The sequence below is a fragment of the Cucurbita pepo genome, chromosome 6 (assembly GCF_057944985.1).
Source record: "Cucurbita pepo subsp. pepo isolate OVF chromosome 6, ASM5794498v1, whole genome shotgun sequence".
Lineage (NCBI taxonomy): Eukaryota > Viridiplantae > Streptophyta > Magnoliopsida > Cucurbitales > Cucurbitaceae > Cucurbita > Cucurbita pepo.
This window is the reverse complement of record NC_141803.1, coordinates 16307490-16330577: the sequence shown is the minus strand read 5'-3', so window position 1 is coordinate 16330577 and position 23088 is coordinate 16307490. Positions and strand designations below refer to the sequence as shown.

Here is a 23088-nt window from a genome sequence, read left to right as displayed (position 1 = left end):
TGCACATTTGCTTCCTTGACCCGTTCCACACCCATATGCATTGTTTGCAGCGTCTCTCATGCTGCCTTTACCGAGTCCTTCTCTACCAATATGAGAAAGACGTCCTCTCGATGCTTTGTAGATGACAACAAGAGTCATCCTTTGCAAATTAATATCCAACAATATTTTTTAATCAATCTCAATGAAAGTCACAGTTTACTCCATGGTATGATATTATCCCGTTTGTGCATAAGCTCTCAGTGGATTTGTTTATCTTCCCCTTAATTAGTCAATGTGAGACTCTTCCCTAAAAATCATCCATTTGAACAAAGTAACATCGTAGAGCCTCCCTTGAGGCTATGGAGCTCTCGAATAACCTCTTCTTAATCAAGGCTCGACTCCTTTTTTGGAGCCCTTGAACAAAGTACACTCTTTGTTCGACACTTGAGTCAGTTTTGACTACAACTTCGAAGTTCAAAACTTTTTTGTTCGACAGTTAAGGATTCTATAAACATGATAAGTCAAGGGCATGACTCTGATACCATGTTAGGAACCACAGCCCACCATACTGATATGATATTGTCCACTTTGAGCATAAGTTATCATGTATTTGGTTTTGGTTTCCCTAAAAGACCTCGTGCGATTGGAAATAATATTCCTTACTTATATACCCATTTTCCTCGACAAGCTTATCCCTCCTTTTTTTTTTTATAGTGCAAATATGTACGACCGATGGGAGACACAGTGAGGGCTCGAACTAGTCGCAAATTAAAGCTGATGGTAGCTTGCCATTGAAGACGACTGTGACGAGAGTGGTGTGGTGTGTTGAAATATAGAAATGTGATCACTCATGTTGGAGAAGATGTCATTAACCGAAGGGAGGCGTATGGTTGGCTTGTTGAAACCGTCACATAGGTCAAACATCATGAGTCCGTTCAAACGTTATCGATTAAGGAAGTTCACGTCGCTCGTTAGATGGAAATTATGTTGTTAAGAAGCCTACAGGCTGCGATCAACATAAATTATACATACTCGTGTTGGACCAAGATTATATTTTAATTTGATTTACTTAAACCCAATTCGTTCTAATGAGATTTAATCGAATTCCATTTAGATATCATAACGATCGTAAAAATATTATAAAAAAATGTGAGACATTATAGGTTCTTTCAGTTTTATGAGCGTTATTTTGTCGTGCGACAATGAGGGAGATTAAAACGACTTTTGTGTATGTCTCTTCTAGATTAGGATTCATTTTTTGATGTAACCCAAGCTACTAGGTCGTGATGCTTAGTTTTGAAATAGAATTTGTCATGCCGACGTTAGATCGAGATGAACTAGTGTATCTTCTATGTTGTTCATATTGTGACCATATACTTGTTTTGCGCCAAATGCTACAACCACAAAACTATGATACCGATTGTTGTAGCGAAAGCGGAACGAATGTACTCACAATACCAATGAACGGAATTACACAAAGAGACACCAAGATATTTACGTGGTTCAGAGAGAAGAAATTCTCCTACATCTACCCGTAGCAAACAATCACTGATAATCAAAGTGTTACAAGGGAATACCTCACTTTTACACTACAAAGACTCTCACCAAAATGTCACTCAAAAAATGTGATGTGACACACAAAACTCTATCAAATTCTGGAAATACCCAATGTTGACCACACTGAGAGAGATGAAAGCGCAGGTAATGCCAGTTGGTGAAGTGGCCTTTCATCGAGCCTCGAGCTTGTGGTCCTCCTTTTAGTGTGGGTTCAATTGGATGAATCTGTCAAGTCAAGGTCAACGTACGTTCATTTGATTTACTCTGAGTCTCATACTGTTCCTCTCTAGCTTCTATTGACTTAATGAGTTTCTCAACCCGACCCGAGTGCTGGACTTCAAGGAAGTAAGTAATAGGCGTCTGCACCCTAGATGGTGAGAATCCAGTAGCCGAAAGCATCACTAGCTTATGCTCTGACCCGAGTCGCACGTACGATAACGAGGGGGGTTCGCATCTATACGTGTAGTGTGATGTTTGGGCCTACCTACCATCATTCTATGCTGACTCTGGCCCCGGGTTGGCTTTTTGGGAAGCCCGTTCCCGACAAGCAAGACCACCCTTGTCCCTTTCCTTTCTCCATTCCGCCTCCTTCTTTCTTAGCTTTGTTCCAATCAAGTCTAAGGCAAGGCTCTTTCTAAGAGACGTGAATGTAAATAGAAAACATTGCCTGACTTTAAGTTTGTAGAAATGATCAGGCAGTACTCCCCACGATTGGCGAACAATGCAGCTTGCGTTGCAGGAGATGTCCGCTTCTTGTCCGATATCAAATTCCAATATAAACAACCTCCTAGGCAGACCCATTATCTCGGGACAATTGTTTGAATCATCAAATGTTGTGGAATTAAATAAGATTATATTAAAATGGTTACAAAATTAATAACCAAATTAATAATATTCTTATTTAATGAATTTATTAAATTGAAAGAGAGTTATAAATTAAATAAAAATTTAGGACAATTTACAACAAAGCATGACAACGAGACAAACCATAAATAAAAGGAATATTCATACACTTGTAGGGCATGTTATCGAGGGCGGCGGAGAATATATTCTCCGCCCGTGACCCTATTAACAAACGAGAAAAAATATCTCCCAACTCCCCCCTCATTGCTAGTTGAAATAGAAATTTTTCATTCTATTTGAAGTAGGTCTTCACGAGATTTCACTTCCTCGGGCTGATGGATCTCTCAAACTACTTAAAGAGAGTTTTGGGGTACAACGTTCTCGCTGTCACACCGCCGGGTGTCTGTCTCTAGTACCATTTGTAACAGCCCAATTCCTTATAATCGTGTGGAAATCTCTCCCTACCAGACTCGTTTTAAAATCGTGAGACTGAGGGAAAGACGTAACGGACTAAAGCGGTCTGCTATCAATGGGATTAGGCTGTTACAAATAGTTTCCATTTTTCAATATAAGTGAGTGGAGATTTGTGTGTGGTCATGGATGGAGACGGGTATGAAGAATATAATTATCGTCTCTGACCTCATCTAGCCAACAAAAAGAAATCTCTGAACTCCCTCCCTCAATCGAAATTTTCAATTTCATTTAAAGCAGGTCTTCACGAGATATCCTTTCCATGGGCTTATGGACCTCTCAAACAATTTGAAGAGAGTTTTGGAGGTCTAACGTCCTCACTGTCACACTGACCGGTGTCTGGCTCTGATACCATTTGTAACAGCCCAATTCTTTATAATGGTGTGGAAACCTCTCCTTTTCAGACTCATTTTAAAATCGTGAAGCTGAGGACAATACGTAACGGGTCAAAACAAACAATCCATTTTTCAATATAAGTGATTGGAGATTTGTGTGTGGTCATGGGTGGAGACGGGTATGAGGAATATAATTATCGTCTCCGACCCCATTTAGCCAACAAAAAAAAAAAAAATCTCTCAACTCCCTCCTGATCGAAATTTTCAATTCTATTTAAACTAGGTCTCCCGAGATATCGTTTCCATGAAATGATGGACCCCTCAAACAACTCGAAGAGCGTGAAGAGTTTTTGGCACTTTTTTGAGAGAGGATGAGGAGGAATAAGGCATGAATGGAAAGTCTTGCATGTAAGAGAGAGAAGAAAGGAGAAAAGGTTCATAATGAAATGGGAAACGTATGGTTCTTGCATGTAATGAGAGGGAATATGTCGGAGTATATTCTACGCTAAGTTATCCCAAAATTAAAGTGAAACTTGTTGAAACTAACTTTGTCTCGAGCGTCTTGAAATTAATGCATAATATACGTTACGTAAGGTTACAACTAAGCTATTTGGTCTCACTCTAGATGAAACAATTTCGAGTTCAATACTCGTTTGATGGTATAAATTCTTGCTTTTGGCTAGGGTTTCTTATTCAAAAACAAAGGTAAAGGCACCGAATTCATCTGAGTTTCGAATTGGATCATCGTTCTTCTCTTTCTTTTTGTAGTTTCTAATGGGTTTGATCGTTAATCACCGTATGTTCTTGTTTTTGCAGATAATTAGAACATGATTATATCAATCGGAGTAACGATTGCATTAGGTGCTCTAATCATATGGGTTGTTCATCGAGCACTTTTGAAGCCTCCACCGGCTAAGAAATGTGGGTTCCCAAATGGTCCTGCGATGACTTCACCTCGAGTACAACTCCATGATGGAAGGTACTTAGCCTATAGAGAACTCGGAGTTTCTAAGGAAGAGGCTCAATTCAAAGTCATTATTTGCCATGGCCTTGATAGCTGCAAAGATATGGAATTGCATATCTCTCAAGTACTAAATTATTCTTCTTTTCTCTTACTCATGGCTCGAATATTCCCCTCGACTTGTATTACTCCACTAAAATGTATTCGATCTTTTGATTTTTAGGAACTTATGGAAGAGCTTAAGGTATATATATTGATCTACGATAGAGCTGGTTACTGTGAGAGTGATGCGTATCCAGCACGTTCAGTGAAGTCCGAGGCGTTTGATATTCAAGAACTAGCTGACAGATTGGAGATCGGCACAAAATTTTATGTAATGGGATGTTCAATTGGAACATACGCTATTTGGAGTTGTCTGAAGTATATCCCACACAGGTATTTGTCTATTTCGCTATCATCAATTCAATATTTTGAAAGTATAGAGACTAGATAAACACAACAATCTAAATGATTTGAGTATAGACTATATAGATTGATGGAGCAATATTTGCAGACTCCTAGGCGCTTCCATGGTGGTTCCTACCGTTAATTTCTGGTGGCCTTCTCTTCCTTCCGCTTTATCTCAACAATCATTTAAGAAGCTTCCTCCATCTTACAAACGTACATTTTGGATTGCACATTACACACCTTGGTTGTTCTATTGGTGGATGACACAAAAATGGTTCCCAAAGTTGGGTAGGGAAGGCATGTTTTCTGATTCTGATGAAGTCATATTAAACCGACTATTAAAACGTCCTGAACAGGTACGTATCTTGAAATGATTACGTTCAACATAATTAATATGCTAAAGCATTAAAATATTTTCTCTTTTGTAACTATTTCAGAAAAAAGTATTACAACAAGGTCAACATGATTCTTTTAACAGAGACATACTATGTAGTTGTGGAAAATGGGAGTTTGATCTCATGGCCTTGACCAATCCATTTCCCGATAATAAGGGCTCTGTTCATATGTGGCAAGGTAGTGAAGACCGAATGGTTCCCATTGAATTGAACCGTTTTATAGCACAAAAGCTAACATGGATTCAATATCATGAGATTCCAAATCAAGGCCATCTATTAGTTCATGAGGCTGAACCCTTTGAAGCCATACTAAGAGCACTTCTCGCTCCGCCATCTATTAGTTCAGAGGCAACCCTTTGAAGCCATACTAAGGGTACTTCTCGTCTGATTACTTCATCGATGTCTGTCGGGACAGGAGGGTGGATAGTTTACTATCGTTGTTATGTTGAATAATGTAAAAGTTTTCTGAATCGTCTTAATTGTGTTCGGTTCTCGAATTCTTGAACTCAAAAAAATGAAGGAGACTTCTTTATTTATAGAGCTTTTTTACGGTAGTGTGAGTTTGGGCTTAGATGACTTTTCCGTCTCATCATTTGAATTTGAGCTTTGCTAGTCCATAACTTCGACACATCAATTTAAAATTGGTCGTAAATACAATAATTTTTTTTATATCATCATTAAATTAAAAAATGCATAATATTTTATGTTTTGATTATAATCTTAATCATTTTTCTCTCTAGAATTTGTTTTCATAATACTCCACCAATTTGAACATAGCTTAGCTAACTTATCTCGGTTGTTTTTGCGTAAGGAACCATTTTATCTTTGTTGGGAGGTGTGTTTTGGATTGTTCTTAGAGAGGTAAAAGTAATTACATAACAATCTTAATCACTTTTAGTAATTGTTAAGGTTAACTATGAACTAACCGGTTAGGATTGCCGTTTTAATTACACGTTCGTTCTCACACTTCTTAAAATATATTTCCTTTAAACGTCAAATCGACAATTACGTTTTAAACTTTCAATTTTATCTTTATAAATTAAAATTCATTTAGTATATTCCTCGGGAGATCCCATATTGGTTAGAAACTGAAACAAAGCATTCGTTATAAGAGTATGAAAATCTCTCCCTAGTAGATGTGTTTTAAAATCATGAAGATGACGGTGATATGTAACGAGCTAAAGTAGACAATATTTATTAGCAGTAGGTTTGGGCTGTTACAAATGGTATTAGAGCAGACACCGAGCGGTGTGCTAGCGAGGGCATTTGCTACCAACGGAAGTAGATTGTGAAATTCTACATCGATTAGAGAGCGGAATGAAGTGTGCGTTATGTCATGGTCATGCTTGTCCAAGACGTGTTGCCTGTGGCCACATGTCCAGATATCCCGGTCATACTTGTCTAGGACGTGTTGTCCATGGCCACATGCCATATGCCTGTTCCAAGCCTCCGCTGCGAAGCTTTCATGTTAGATAGGTCGTTGCTATCATTGTTATGTCAATACTGAGGTGTATGACCCGTCACCAAAATCATGTCTACACTCCCTAAAACTAAAATACTCTCAAAAGTACTATAGAGGAATGTGACTAGTTGTTAATTATTTCTACTCGGGTTATATGCTATCAAAAACTTTGACCATGATCGTAATGCCTCATCCAAAATATCGAAGGTACGCGTCCATACTAACATAACATAACGGGGAAGTATCCCGTTGCACATGACCTACATACATGCATGAGGTCCCTATGATTTACATTCATAGCATAACTTTAACATCATTCCTTTCTCCTTGCATTCATGACATAGTACCTACATGCATGACATAACATGACCTACACAGTATTCCATTTCCTTCACAATATAGCGTAATGGATATCACATGCATATATAGCATAACATCATATGTCATTACATACAACACATATACATAACATAAATAATATGGTGCATGTAGGTGCCTGGGGCATGCACCATCCTACATCATTCAATTATCTAACTCCAACAATAAGGTCACTTATCTGATTAGCTTAAGCTAGTGTCACCAATTTATTCTTGATGACCTATGTGTGCCTGTGACATCAATTTCAAGTACAAACTGCTGTAAAACTATTTCTCTAAATTTTACAATGGCCCATGTGTTAGACTTCCGGACATCAGAGACTTTGCATGAGTAGAGTCTTCCAATGACCCATGTGACTAACAATTTAATACTTCTCAGATCTATCATCTTCTTTTTCCGTATTTGTTTCCCTTTTTTCTCTTGTTCACACGTTAATTTTGCCAATTTTCATACTCTTTGTTCGATGAAAGTCCCACATCGGCTAATTTAAGGAATGATCATATACTCTCTCCATTGGTATGAGGTATTTTGTGGAAGCCCAAAAGCAAAGCCACGAGAACTTATGCTCAAAGTGGACAATATCATACCATTGTGGAGAGTCTGTGTTCATAACACACTCTTAATTTGGAATTACCCATACAAGGTAGGTCTTAACTTGGCATTGCCAAACACACTCTTAACTTGGAATTACCCATACAAGGTATGTGGATCGAAGTATTTTAGAGAAGAAGTTATGAGAGGTTGGTGGAAAGATAAGATCGATTATCTCATATTATCCTTTTTTTTTTTTTGTTATTATTATTAATTAACTTATTTGGTAGGTTGTTTGATAAAGGGGTTGATTGAAGTATTCTAGAGAAGAAGGTACGAGAGGTTGGTGGAGAGATAAGATCGATGATCTCATATTATCTTTTATTATTATTATTATTAATTAACTTATTTTCTTTATTTATTTTTATTAAAACTTTTTCTCTAAAATTTAAAATGTTTTTAATCACTTCATTATTGTAACGATCGGAAATTTTCTACTTAACTTAAGGTCGTTACTGTATATATATCATAAACATTAAATGCAGAAATAGTCTATTTAAACTTTCACAAAATATAACGTTTAGCTTAAAACATTGTCATGGACTTAAGTGTTTTGAAAAACACTTTTAAAAACGACACAACAAAAGACTAAATAAAATAAATAAGCGTTTAAATTTTTTAAAAAAAAAAACATCCTATTCTAGCAAGTCTAAAAAAAAATAATACAAATAGCCTATGCATGTGTCATAGTCTCGAATTGCGATGTTTTCGTCAGTCATACAAGAATGTTTTGTCTGAAATAAAGGTAGCATGTGGCTTAAAAATACTTAGCAAATGACTCCACTATCGGGGTTAAATGCAAGAACATGCGAATGCAATGACGGGACCTATCAGTCTATTTTTTGCTACGATACTATTCTAATTGAGCAGCTTGGATGTGTACCATATACTATATACACAACCCATACATGCGAGTATGGGCTCACCAGATAGTTCTTACACCGTTGGCTCATTTTCTTGTCGGGTGAGCCTTCTTTGGTAGCTCAACTTTTGCCGGACACCCATTAGAATTAGTAACTGTCACGATAACATTATGTAAAACATAACGATACTATGTCTGCCTAATAGATGTATGTGTCCATACCCTCGTGATGGAATAGGGGTATCCCTAAATACATGAACACACATAATCCATGAGGTTCCAACATTTTTTCATCTTCATTATCATTTAATACAACCCCGCTAGCGTTCTGTACATATCATATCCTTTTTTATATCATTTCACATATCATTCATCATTCATATCATTTCGTTTCTCATTCTTCAGTTCTCATATCATACATAATTCTAACGGGGTTAAATTTCATATCATCTATCGTAATTTCATGTCATTCATATCATGTGGTATACACACAATTTAGGAAACATAACAGAACGTCCCATGCTTTTAACATAACATTTCATCATATACATATCATACCATAACATATCGAATCACAATATATCATATCATAAACATGTCAATTTATCACATATCTCGTACCATAACATATTTCATATCATATGACAACATATATATATATATATATATATATATATCTGTCATTCACATGTCATATCATAATCATATCATATCGTAAACACTTCGTGGTTATATCGTTCCCTAACTTATCATAGCCTTAACGTTCTTATACCTATCACAGTCATGTCGATACATGAACGTACCTTAGTCATATCATCACAGGAACGAATCCTAATGCTATCGTTCTATCAATCTATCACACACCTATCCCATTCTACCCATAACTTAACTGTATTCCTTTATCAATATCTCATATCCATAGCACTTCAGTATGTAACCTAACATTAACGTTTCATGAACGTAACTTACTTCTATCATTACATTTCGTTTTGTGCATCCTTCTCGTATCCTATCTCAAACATATCATTGAACACATCGTACCGTAATTATTATCATACAATTCACATATTATAACATATATATAACATATCATAAGCATATCGATTCACAAACAATTCACACATATCAATATATATAACACATGCAGAACCACGAGGCATGTGTCAACATCAAATATAACCATGCCGATAATAAGGCCACTTACATGATTAGCTTAGGCTGGTGTCACAAAGTTATCCTTAACAAAGTTCGATTTTGTCCTTTGTATCCAAATCAATCTATATGAACCATGACATCAATTTCAATTTCAATTCTCTAAATTTTACAATGATTCATGTTTTAGACTTCACGTGACCGTTGGAGACTTTATGATTAGAGTCTTGAATATATATATATATATATATATATATATATATATATATATAATTCTATTTTCATTAAATATTTATTTTCTATTCTTACTATTTAGAGAATATATTGTTACTAATATAGTCCAAATTATAAATCTTTTCTAGTATTTATTTTTAATTTTGTAAACAAATATTATTAGTCAATTTTATTAATAGATTCTTCCTTCCAAAATTTATTTTACCTTTTTTATCTCCCTTTTTATTTTCTTACTCCCAAAAATCTAATGTATTTCCTTATTTTATTTTATTTTCTTACAAGTTTAATTCTGACAAATATTTCGGGTCAAATTTTACTGTATTTTCTTATTTTATTTTTATTTTAATATATTCCAGGCCATTTTTTTTAATGATTGTTTGGCCTAAAACTCCTACCTAAAATGTTATTGATTCTAGAATGATTTTAACCTAACAAAAAAATCTAAATAATTGGACAAGTAAAAAAAATTTATAACAGAATGGATGAAGGACGAAAGAGATTGAAAATATAACTTACAGAACAAATCTCTTTCTAAGTAGATCTGTAATATCACTTATAAATATACTAGACATTCCTGTTTTCTCAAATCTGACTTTTTTTTTTTTTTTTTTTTAATTTATTATTACAATTTTTGTTTATAATAATATTTATTTATTTTTGGACTATTACAATTAAAAATAAATAAATTAATTAATTAAAAAAATAAAAAATAAAAAAAAATAAAAAAAAAAGTTCATTGTTTTTCTCCACCGTCACTTTTTGTCCCAATCTTTGTCGGATTCAACCCAAAGGCCAAAGCATAGAACCTCTGCCTTAGTGGGCCCACAAGAATCTTAAGGATTTCAGAGTCCGACACGTGTTCTTCTCTCATTGGCTGTCGTTTTAAGTCAAAAGTAAAATAATGTCGGCTCTTGTGCTTATCTCAAAAAAAGTCAAACATAGTATCTTTGTAAAGAAAACTCCTTTTTCTCATGTTTTGTTGCTTTGCAGCTGTTTCCCTCGCTTTCTTAATTTATTCATCACCTTACTTTTCACGTAGCGGTTCGATATATATTCAAGGAGTGTCGAGTACGTAGAACTGTAGAGTCAAGAAACAAAACTATGCAGCTTTAGTTTAGTTGTCGTATTTATCTGACGGGTCAACATATACATATCTCATATTGTTTACGACACATATTGTTGATCAAAAGATCAAACGTTCGAAATCTATCCGTTCGTATGTTTTTTAACTCATAAAAGAAAGTTTAGAATTCACATATCATATCATTAGGCTCGCACGTTCTTACAAGAAAAAGTACATCTCTCGAGGGTCATATAGTCAAGCTGATGAAGTAAGAGCTAATTACTCAAATGGGTAACGATGTCTCAAGAGAACTCATTGATTAGAACGACGACCTCAAGATCGCCGATTTTGACACCACTGGTCTCATGCACGATCTATCAAGTGTGTCAACTGGGAGACACTCTCTAAAGAATGCATGCAATCCAACGTTACTCAAATCAACACACCCTTCGATTTTGTTACTCACTTAAGCACGGGAGCATGTTAGTCTATTTTGTAGGTCATCTCGATTATCCAACCCAACAAGTTACCTAATTAGAATCACACGTCGAACCATCACAAACTTGTTTCATACCTCTCACCTGAGTGGCTAACTCGATATAAACCTAACACCCTTAGCTAAGTTTTCGTTTCTTTTGAAAGATTCAAGGCTAACTATGATCGATCGATCAAAATTACATTTACCTGACATAATCCCTATGTCATATTCATATAAACCGTCTCGAAATTTCGATGAATCATCTTGAGAGAAGGCAAGAAAAGCGTTTTCTTTTTTTTACTAATGATAAAAAAGATAGTACGAACGAAAACCCAAAAATTTCAACGATCGATAAAGATAATTTTAAGAAAAAGAAAAAAAAAAAAAAAGCGCGTTTAGCAGTCGGTAAGTGGAAATTTGAAAATTAATCAGCCATCAATATTTCAAGCTCAACATCATTATATAATTAGATAATATTTTATTATTATTATTATTTTTTTTTATAATAATTTCAGAGTTTTTATTTATTTATTTATTTATTAAATGGATATTATTTAAGTGGGAGTTAATGATGCTTAGAGAGCTGTAAACCACATAACTAAAAATAATTAATACATTATGAAACATTTTTTTTATACTAAATATCTTTCAACTTAAATTAATTTTTTTTATCATGTTTATTCTTTATTTTTTTTTTCAATTTAACTTTATTTTTAATTCAACCTTATATTATTATTATTATTATTTTATCTATTTAACTATCAAACATTTACGAGGAAAGCATTCAAAATTTATATGTTACTATACAAAATTATATACGAAATATTTTCAAGAATACATTTATTACATTCATTATTTAAAATGTTAAAAAAATTGATAACTCGAGAAATACGATCAACCCAATTTAAAATGTATAATTCTGGTTTGATTATGAACTTGTTTTGGATTGGATTCCATTCATCAGAAAATTTCATGAGTCCCTAAATTAGATTTGAATCACTTCAAAAATTATTTTTGATTATACATTTATATATATATATATATATATATTTATTTATTTTATTTCTATTTATATAATAATTTTTTTTATTACTTCTCGGTTCACCGCTAGCAAATATTATCTTATTTGAGCTTCTCCTCACGGCTTTAAAACGCATCTGCTAGGAGAAGGTTTCCACACCCTTATAAATGGTGTTTTTTTTGTGTTTTGTTCTCCTTCCTAACCAATCTGGGACATCACAATCCACCCCTTCAAGGCCAGCGTCCAGATAAACGGTGTTTTGTTCTCTTCCCCAACCAATGTGAGACATCACAATCCACCCCCCTTTGGGGCCAACGTCCTTGCTGGCGCTCTTTTCTTCCTCCAATCGATGTGGGACCGCCACCAAATCCACCCCCTTCCGGAGCATAGCGTCCTTACTGACACACCGCCTCTCCTTCCTCCAATCAATGTGTGACCGCCACCCCCTTTAGGGCCAGCATCCTCGCTGGAGCTCTTTCCTTCCTCTAATCGTGTGGGACCGCCACCAAATCTACTCCCTTCGGGGCCCAACGTCCTTACTGGCACACTGTCTCGCTGGCACATTGTTCTTCTCACAGCTTTAAAACGCATCTGCTAGGGGAAGGTTTCCACACCTTTATAAATGATGTTTTGTTGGTGTTTTGCTTTTCTCCCCGAACCAATGTGGGACATCACAATCCACCCCCCTTCTGGGCCAGCATCCTTGCTAGCTCTCTTTTCTTCCTCCAATCGATGTGGGACCGCCACCAAATCCACCCCCTTTGGGGCCTAGCATCCTTACTGACACACCGCCTCACTGCCACATTGTTTGATGCTTGGCTCTGATACCATTTGTTACGACCCAAGCAGGACGCTCTTTCCTTCCTCCAATCAATGTGAGATCGCCACCAAATTCACGCCCTTCGGGGCCCAGCGTCCTTACTGGCACATCGCCTCGTGTCTAGCCCCCTTCGGGGAACAACGAGAAGGTTGGCACATTGTCCGGTGTCTAACTCTGATACCATTTATAACGACCCAGGCCCACCGCTAGCAGATATTGTCCTCTCTGGGCTTTCCCTTCCGGATTTCTCCTAAAGGCTTTAAGACGCGTTTGCTAGGGGAAGGTTTCCACACCCTTATAAATGGTGTTTTGTTCTCCTCCCGAATCAATGTGAGACATCACATAAAGTTTCAAAATATGAATTCAAATTGTGTTATAAATCTTAATTAAAGGTTTGAAAATAAATAAATATACAATTTACAAACTAACATTTTACTTTTAATAAAAACAAAAATTTGAATAAACCATTTAAACAACTCGAACGGACCCGAACCAACTCAACCTAACCCATAAAGAATTATGGTTGGGTTATAATGAGTATAAATTTCTACCGGATGCAATTGTTACAATTCATGTCTCGTTTGAGAGAAATAGTGTGTTAATTTACATACGAGTGTGATTGAGACTATAGATGTATAACAACATTATCTAATAGTTGAGATGTGTTTAGATATAACGATATGTGAATAATGTGATATATGTTATGATATAATGTGTTTGATGATATAATCGAGCGTGAAGATAAGATATGTGTTATGAAATGATATGACTATGATACGTTATGTAAATGTTATGACTTATGTTATGATATGCTGCGTGAATGATATGATAGAAGAGTCATGATATGATACGTTTGATGATATATTTTAGATATGATACGTGAACGATATGATATGTTTGACGATATGATGCATGTTGTGATATGCTTATGACATGATACATGCATGGTATGACATGATATGCTTATGATATGATACATGTGACATGATAAAATGTATGATATGAATGACATGTAATAAGACGTTTTCGGCATAATACACAACCTCGATTTCACGTATGAAAACGTTATGATAATGATATAATATGAAGGAAACCATTAGAGGGGTTGTCATACATGATAATAAAAAAGGAAAAATGTTAGGACTTCATGCATCATTATGTGTTCATACATCTGAAGATACCCCTTACTATGATACGGACACGTACGTTATGAGGCAGGAAAACGATCATTATGTTTATCATAATGCTGCCACGATAGTCGCTATTCCTAATGGGTGTCCGACATCAACAACTATCAGAGAATGCTCGTTCGACAAGAAAGGGGTCTAAAAGGTGTGCGAACCGACTTATGGGTCCATACTCGCTCGTGTGTACCATGTGTAGATTAATAAATACACATCAAATTAGGTTGTTTAAGATAACCACCTAAGGAATATAGACTGATATGATAGGTCCCACTCATGATTGTGTGTGTTTGCATCTAACCTGAATAGTAGGGTCACTTATTGAGTATTTTAAATAAGATTTAGGATACGAGTAGTTGCTATGAATTAAATAAGATTTAAAATTTTAATTAACTAATAATATTTTAAATAAACTAGTTGTTCACATGTGCATTTTCATTATAGTTTAGTTAACAAATTGTCTGTGGATATTTTTTATTTTAAAAAATTATAATTATTTTAACATGGAGGAATTTTGTCGGATATTCGAAGCGACAGGACAATTTGGTACTATGTCTGCGGACCAAGTCAAACATATCTTGATTCTATACGGTCTGCTACCACTCTTTTTCTTTATTTATTGTTAATGAATTTGTTTATAATAATTTTACTTCGAATTCTCTTTTGATATCTACCCATGTCGGTGATTTGGAGTTAGTCGGAGAATACATTTTCTGACGATTCTGGATGAGCTTTTGATCTGACTTAGATTTGATACGTTCGAACCCGTTTCTACTAGTTTCAACTAGGTTAGTATGACTATTTTTAGCTAATTTATATTGCTTGGGGTCAATTTAAAATTATTTTGATGCAAAATTAGGTGAGTCCATTCTATTCGAGGGCTCTATATGCCTCAGGGGAGGCTCTATAATGTACTTTGTTCGGGGGAGGATTGTTGAGGATTTTTCGGCGAGAGTCCCATATTGACTAATTTAGGGAATGCTCATGGATTTATTAGTAAGAAATATATCTCCATTGATATGAGGCCTTTTGGGTACTTATGCTCAAAGTGAACAGTATCATACTACTGTGGAGAGTCGTGATTCACTCTGGCGAGACTAGCATTAAGGGGTATGGGGAAGCCCAAAACAAAGCAAGCGGCCTTTTTAGGCTTTCACTTTCGAGTTTCTCTTCAAGGTTTGAAAACGCCTCTACTAAGGAGAGGTTTTCGGTTTGAAAATGCTCTGTTCTCCCTCTCTAATCGATATGAGATCTCACAATCCACCCCCTTAGAGGCCCAATATTCTCGCTAGCACTAGCAAATATTGTCCTCCTTAGACTAACAAGCGAGCACTTCTTTCAGGCGAGAAGCGAGCATCTCCCACGATAGACTGTTCACAACCAACGAAACATTTAATCCATAAAAATATTATCATATCCCATCCAACACGTAATATTATATGAATGATGAAATTGGGTTGGATACTTTTAAATAGTGTCATAAGAAAGCAACACTACACAAAGTTAAGAGCATTCAAAACCATATGATTGCGATGGAAGCATTGAGAAAGACATTGAAATAATTATAAACATAAACAAAAAAAGCATTCCGACAGTGGAGGCTCGAACATAGTTGGAGCTTAGCATGAAACAGCTGTTTCTTTGACCTTTTTAAGATTACTTTTGTTTTAAAACATTAATGAAGCAAATTATGTTTTGGGTACTAAACAAATGTTTGTGTTTTACGGAATTAAAAACAAAATCTTGTCTTGTGCTTTATCCACTAACTCCAAGAAGAGTGATGCCTTTTCAACCCACTTAATGCTTCTTACCAACTTCATATGCTTCTACTATTTTTTTTCTTCTAATATTCGCTTATCAAACAATCGTATAGTGTTACTATGAGCTAGGAAGAGGATTCTAAAAACGTAGCAATTATAAATTTTAATTTTCAATCATTAATGGTAGGTTACTCGAGTATAGATCTAGAGTTACATTTTTATGCAATACTAGATAAGTTGTGTTCATTGATATAATCATTACAAATAAGTCAATCCTTCACGAGTTGTTCTTAATTATAGTTTGGTCAAAAGTTCGTTCTACCACTGTAATTACATCTTACACATTGTCACTCGACCATAGATCTAGAGTTACATTTTTGTTCAATACTGGGTAAGTTGTGTTCATTGATATAATCATTACAAATACCTTCACGAGTGGTTCTTAATTATAGTTTGGTCAAAAGTTTGTTCTACCCCTGTAATTACATCTTACACCTTGTCACTCGACTATATTTCTAGAGTTACATTTTTATTCAATACTGAACAAGTTGTGTTCATTGATATAATCATTACAAATAAGTCAATCCTTCTGGAGTGGTTCTTAATTATAGTTTGGTCAAAAGTTCGTTCTACCACTGTAATTACATCTTACACTTTGTCACTCGACTATAGATCTAGAGTTACATTTTTATTCAATACTGGACAAGTTGTGTTCATTGATATAATTATTACAAACAAGTCAATCCTTCACGAGTGGTTCTTAATTATAGTTTGGTCAAAAGTTCGTTCTACCCCTATAATTACATTTCACACCTTGTCACTCAACTATAGATCTAGAGTTACATTTTTATTCAATACTGGACAAGTTGTGTTCATTGATAATAATCATTACAAACAAGTCAATCCTTCACGAGTTATTCTTGATTATAGTTTGGTCAAAAGTTTGTTCTACCCATGTAATTACATCTTACACATTGTCACTCGACCATAGATCTAGAGTTACATTTTTGTGCAATACTGGACAAGTGGTGTTTATTGATATAATCATTACAAATAAGTCAATCTTTCACGAGTGGTTCTTAAATATAGTTTGGTCAAAAGTTCGTTCTACCACTGTAATTACATACACCTTGTCACTCGACTATAGATCTAGAGTTACATTTTTATTCAATACTAGACAAGTTGTGTTCATTGATATAATCATTACAAACAAGTCAATCTTTCACGAGTGGTTCTTAATTATAGTTTGGTCAGAAGTTCGTTCTACCCCTGTAATTACATTTTACACCATATCACTCGACTATAGATTTAGAGTTATATTTTTATTCAATACTAGACAAGTTGGGTTCATTGATATAATCATTACAAATAGGTCAATCATTCACGAGTTGTTTGTAATTACAGTTGGGTCAAAAATTCGTTTTACCCCTGTAATTACATCTTACACCTTAAGTACTATTGATCTTCTAATGAATAATTTGTTTATAATTCAACTGTAAAATAAGTTCCTCTCAAGCTGGTGAGAAGGTGGCGCCCCATTGTTCAAGTCTCCAAATCAACATTTAAGAGAATTACTCATCTACTTTTCCTATACGAAAAAGAGTGAATTCCCTCTCGTAAAATTATATTTCCACCTGCTTATTTGGTGAAGTTCCAATATGATAGACATATTCCATCTCTCTATTTGTTTGACTATGTTGGGACATATTTTACCCGAGATGATTATTATGATGTAAATTTTTTTCTTTTTGGTAATTACACCATGTGTGATCGAGTAATTAGTAACGAAGGTCGCCAAAATTGTAAGGTAAAAATTGACCCACCTAGGTAAACATAGAAAGGTAAAAGGTAAATAAACCAAAGGTTAAAAAAGATGGTACCAATTCCAAGATTTTGAGTTGAGAGGTTTGCTTTTGGTTTGACCAATTCGTTTGGTGAGGGACAACGAAATGGAAAGCAAATATTTGTCGGGTCAAATAGTTCTTGTCCCCTTTGAAAATATTGTCTTCTATTTATTTTTTCTTAAATTTAAAATTATTTCATTTCCAAAATCCCCAAAATCTCTCCCCTTTGAAAAGGGTTCCACGTGGGTCCTTTCCCTTAGGATTTAGGGTTTTAGGTGAGATTCTAGTGTTTCTTCAAATATAACGATTTAAACTTTTAGTTTGTAACGAACCCATAGCGTTATTTAGATTGACTAAAGTCGTTATAATATGCATGTTAAAAACAGCTAAGATCTTATAAGAAAAGCTCGGAACACTAAAAAGTTAAAGAATCTTATAACATAACTTTTTAAAATACACATTTAAAAGAATATAATTGTTATAATCAAATTGAAAAAAAGTCTCTCGTCGACTTTCTCAATTCGGTTGGCTCGTTTTGACTATTTTGGACTATTATCTTTTTATGTAACTAAGGCCGGGAAAGGTTAATGCAACTACTATTTTGGATAATCCATAATATTTAACGTTGGTTCTATGAAGAGACTCTAAGCTTGATTTTTTTAATGAATAGAATATCCTAGGTGAAATTGAATTTCGGTTGAATCGAACCTAGGAACGATCAAATAGGGTGAGCTAAGAACCAAGTTGAGGCTAAAACTGTAAGTGAACTTAATGTTGGAACAATTACAAGCTAGGTTAGATGTGAATAACACGTACCGTGGAGCCCTACTTACTTGGTATTATTTATGTTATGATATTTGAATGAACTATGTGATGCATGTATTTCATTTTATGTTAACATGACCAAGTTTATGACTTGCGAGATATAATGACGTAATGCATGATAACCATAAATGAAATACAATGAAGATGTTTGTACATCTCGTAAGAAATTTACGTTGTGATAAGTATGTAAGTATGTGCATCATTTCACTGAACCATGATTTTAATATGAGATCTCGTGCATGTTGTATGTCATATGATCATCTCATAGACTAAGAATCAGCCAAAACCATAAAAAAAATCAAGGAGAAAACGACCATATAAGTTTTCTAAAATTCTAAACTTTATCTAACTACGATGAAGTGTCTTCTCTCCCGATTGACTTTGGAGGGTGTGTAACGACCCTAAATTTTTACAAACTTAAAATCACTACCATCATCATAATATGCTCTATTATGTAGAAAATAAACATTGAAAATATCATGATAAAACATTGTCATGGACTTACATGTTTCAAACCGTCTTTAAAAGAATATATGAAATATTAAATAAAACGAATAAATATTAAAATTGAACAGACACTATAATAACCTATGTTGTAAGAATTTAAATGCAACTATCCTATGCATGTGCCATGGTCTTTACTTACGATGTCGCCATCATTCGTACAAGGGTGTTTTGCCTTTATCTGAAATATAAGTAGCACACGACTTGAGTATTTTAAGAAATACTTCGTAAGTGACCCCACTTTTGGGGTTAGGGGTATGCAAAAACATACAACTTGTGATCAGGGACCTATCGTTAAAACCATCATAGGGGTAGCCTCCAGTTCGGACAAAATTGAACGTGTAGTACTTCCCTACACACGACCTACACTTGTGAGCATGAATCCCTAGACAGTTTGCACTCCCCTGGACCCATCATAGTCAGACTAGTTGTCCATAGCTAGATGTTCGAAGGTCAACAAACCCTCGAGTATCATATGAAGCATGATGATGATGATCATCATCATAGTCACGTTCTACTCATCATCATAAATGGGGAAGTAACTCGATGTATATGAACACACAATATGCCCGAGGTCCCTATAGTTTTCCTCTTAAATTATTTTTGTGACACAACCCTATACATCATTCACACATTACCCTAGGTAATATGCATGCATTGACCTTCATACGTTCATCATCATTAATGTCAATTAGGGTTGTGTCTTAGAAAACTCATCGTCATAATGCATCATGGCATTTAATACATGTACATTTTCTTAATATAGAATATCATCATATTATATCATCTCATCATCATGCATCTTACATCATTATATTATCATGCATCATCATCATGTCATCATTTATCTCTATGTTTTTTTTTTTTTTAAATTTAGGTTAACACCTACTTTTCTTTCTATCTAAATTCTATTCATAAGTACTGCACAATTTTAATGAGTAAATTATTTTTGTTATTTAATTTATAACTAAAATCTAAATATTTTAGAATAAAGAAAATGAAGATGTAATATATAACTTATTGATAGCCACATGTATGTAGTCTAGAACGTATGTCAAGATAGTCTAGTATTTATGAAACATGGATAGGTGACATATGTTATGCATTGCGAAGGGGGACAATAATAGTGTTGATCTGTATGTCACTGGTATGATCCAGTATAGAAGGTTGAAAGGCCCGATGAAACCTGGACTTAGCTTACAGTTTCATCCAAATTTTAGTATGTCGATCGTCAAGGCCACTTTCAAACATACCTTGATTAGTTCCTTATATTCAATAAATAGCCGCATGACCGGATCATATCCTCTTATCAAACTAATACATTCAATTGAAAACACTAGGTGTCAACACTAATGCTAGAAAATCTCGAATACTTAAATGAGCCTTAATTCTTAACTTTCCCACTTCCCTGAAGGTGACTTGTTTTCATCTTCTAACAACTTTTGCATAGGGTTAACCCTTCCTCTATTTATTTATTCTGCTGATTCTTTGACTTCTTTCCCTCCGTAATAGGTATTTTGGTACCTAGTTTTGTAGGGATGGTCTCGAGTTTTGAGTTCTTATCCCTTAGACACTCTCCCTGAGAGACTTGTGGAGTCCTATGCTCGGTAAACAACTCAATCCTAACCTATGTCCGAGGCTTCGGGCGTTCCTCACGACATAGCCTAATACTTGAATCCAAGGTTTCATGGATTACGTGCAATACAATATGATATGCAAAACTCCAATTTTAGCAAATACACCTAAACTTTCAAAAGTTTGAATAATATTCTTAAATTCTAAAAAAGGTTTTAAAAAAAATACCTTTTTCCGTTAGTTTTAGAGGAAAATCGTTAATATTAGCTTCAGTTAATACCATATTTAAAAAATACCCATGAAATTTTAAAAATAACATTAACACGATAAACCTTTATAAAGAAAATTAAAAAAAATTCTTACCGTCAATATATAGATAGAAACATTCCATCTCATAGATATTCAATTTTACTTTTGAAAGTTTATGAACATTTTTGAAACGTGATACTAACCATTCTATAAATATATTCAAAATAAGGACATTTTTTTTAAATTTTAAAATATTTTAAGAGTATTAACGAAAATTTTGAAATCTGAACCAATATTTTTTAAACTCATTTGAAAGTTTATGGATATTTTTGAAATAAATTATAGGCGGTTCCAAAATTAACTATAATATTTTTTAATTTTTATTTAAAGTTAGAAAGATACAATTTTATTAATTTAAGTTTGAAATGAAAGTAATCCACACGGCACAGACTTAGTGGTTGTGATTATAGTATTGGTGACAGTGATGTCATCTTAGCGAACTATATAAAATAAAAGTATAGGATCTTTCTTGTCTGCAATTTTCTTTTTTTAATTTTAAAATTTTATTTATATTATATAATTTATTATTATATTTTATGGACTGAATATGGTTATTTAGTCTAAATCAACCAGGTGTGAAAATAAATATAATTTAAGTATACATGTTCCAATTTTCTCCCCTTAATTTGTAAACTAATATTTATTTAGAAAATATTTCTTTTCTTTTAATTGGCTTATTTTATTTTAATTTTTAAGTGTATATGGTCCCGAGTTTTGAGTTTTGATCTCTTAGATACTCCCTTGATAGACTCGTGGTGTGAGATCTCACATCGGTCGGAGAGGAGAACGAAATATTCTTTATATGGGTGTGAATACCTCTCTCTAGTAGATGGGTATTAAAAACCTTGAGGGGAAACCCGAAAGAGAAATCCCATAGAGGACAATATCTACTAGCGGTGGGTTTTGGGTCGTTACAAATGATATCAGAGCTAGACACTGGGCGATGTACCATGGAGAAGGTTGAGCCCCGAAGGGAATGGACATGAGGTAGTGTGCCAGTAAGGATGCTGGGCCCCGAAGGGGGTGGATTTGGTGGGGTCTCACATCGATTAGAGAAAGGAACGAGAGCTAGCGAAGACGTTGGGCCCCGAAGTGGAGTGGATTGTTTGATCCCACATTGGTTGGGGAGGAGAACGAAACATTTTTTATAAGGGTGTGGAAACCTCTCCCTAGTTGACTCGTTTTACAAACCTTGAGGGAAAACCCAAAAAAGAAAGTCCAAAGAGGACAATATCTACTAGCGGTGAGTTTTGGTCGTTACAAATGATATCAGTGCCAGTGAGGACGTTGAGCCTTGTAGGGGGTGGACATGAGGCAGTGTGCGGTAAGGACTTTGGGGGTGGATTTGGTGGGGGTCCCACATCGTTTGGAGGAAGGAACGAGAGCCAGCAAGTACGCTGGACTTCGAAGGGAGGTGAATTGTGAGATTCTACATCAGTTGGGAGAAGAACGAGACATTCTTTATAAAGGTGTAGAAACCTCTCCTCGTTGGGCCTCGAAGGAGGTGGATTATGAGATACCACATCAGTTGGGGAGGAGAACAAAACATTGTTTATAAGGGTGTAGAAACCTCTCCCAAGTAGACGCGTTTTAAAAACCTCGAGAGCTAGCCCGAAAGGGAAAGCCCAAAGAAAACAATATATGCTAGCGGTGAACTTTGAGTCGTTACATGCTCAATCCTAACTTATGCTCAGGCTTCATGCGCTTTGAGTCGTTATTTTCTCAACCTTAACCTATGCCCGAGCTTCATGCCTTCTCCTCGAGATACCCTAATAGTTACATGAAAAGAATGGTGGGGTCCTTTCACAAACTTCCAAAAACTCCTGCCACCTTATTGCAAAACCGCGTCCCCTACAGCAACCCAATATCCCTTCTCCAATTTTCTTCTTCTTCTTCCCTTTATAATTTCCATCACTTTCAATCTCCAATTTTTATTTTCTTTTCCTTTTCAAAAAATAATTTAAAAAAAAAAAAAAAAAAAAAAAAAATCTAAAAGTTCTTCAACGTGCTCAAGCAACTACTTGGAACCTCCCTCCTC

The 23088-nt window shown here is 34.8% G+C and overlaps 1 protein-coding gene across 1 annotated transcript; it reads left to right on the top strand.

Annotated features, from left to right (window-relative positions):
• The first annotated feature begins 3509 nt into the window (after window positions 1-3509).
• LOC111796927 (uncharacterized) lies at window positions 3510-5524 on the top strand. The gene is made up of 5 exons (XM_023679739.2): window positions 3510-3890; window positions 4002-4273; window positions 4370-4581; window positions 4700-4949; window positions 5031-5524. The coding sequence occupies exons 2-5, from the start codon at window positions 4013-4015 to the stop codon at window positions 5346-5348; spliced, it is 1041 nt and encodes a 346-aa protein (XP_023535507.2). The 5' UTR covers window positions 3510-3890; window positions 4002-4012; the 3' UTR covers window positions 5349-5524.
• Window positions 5525-23088: the final 17564 nt, after the last annotated feature.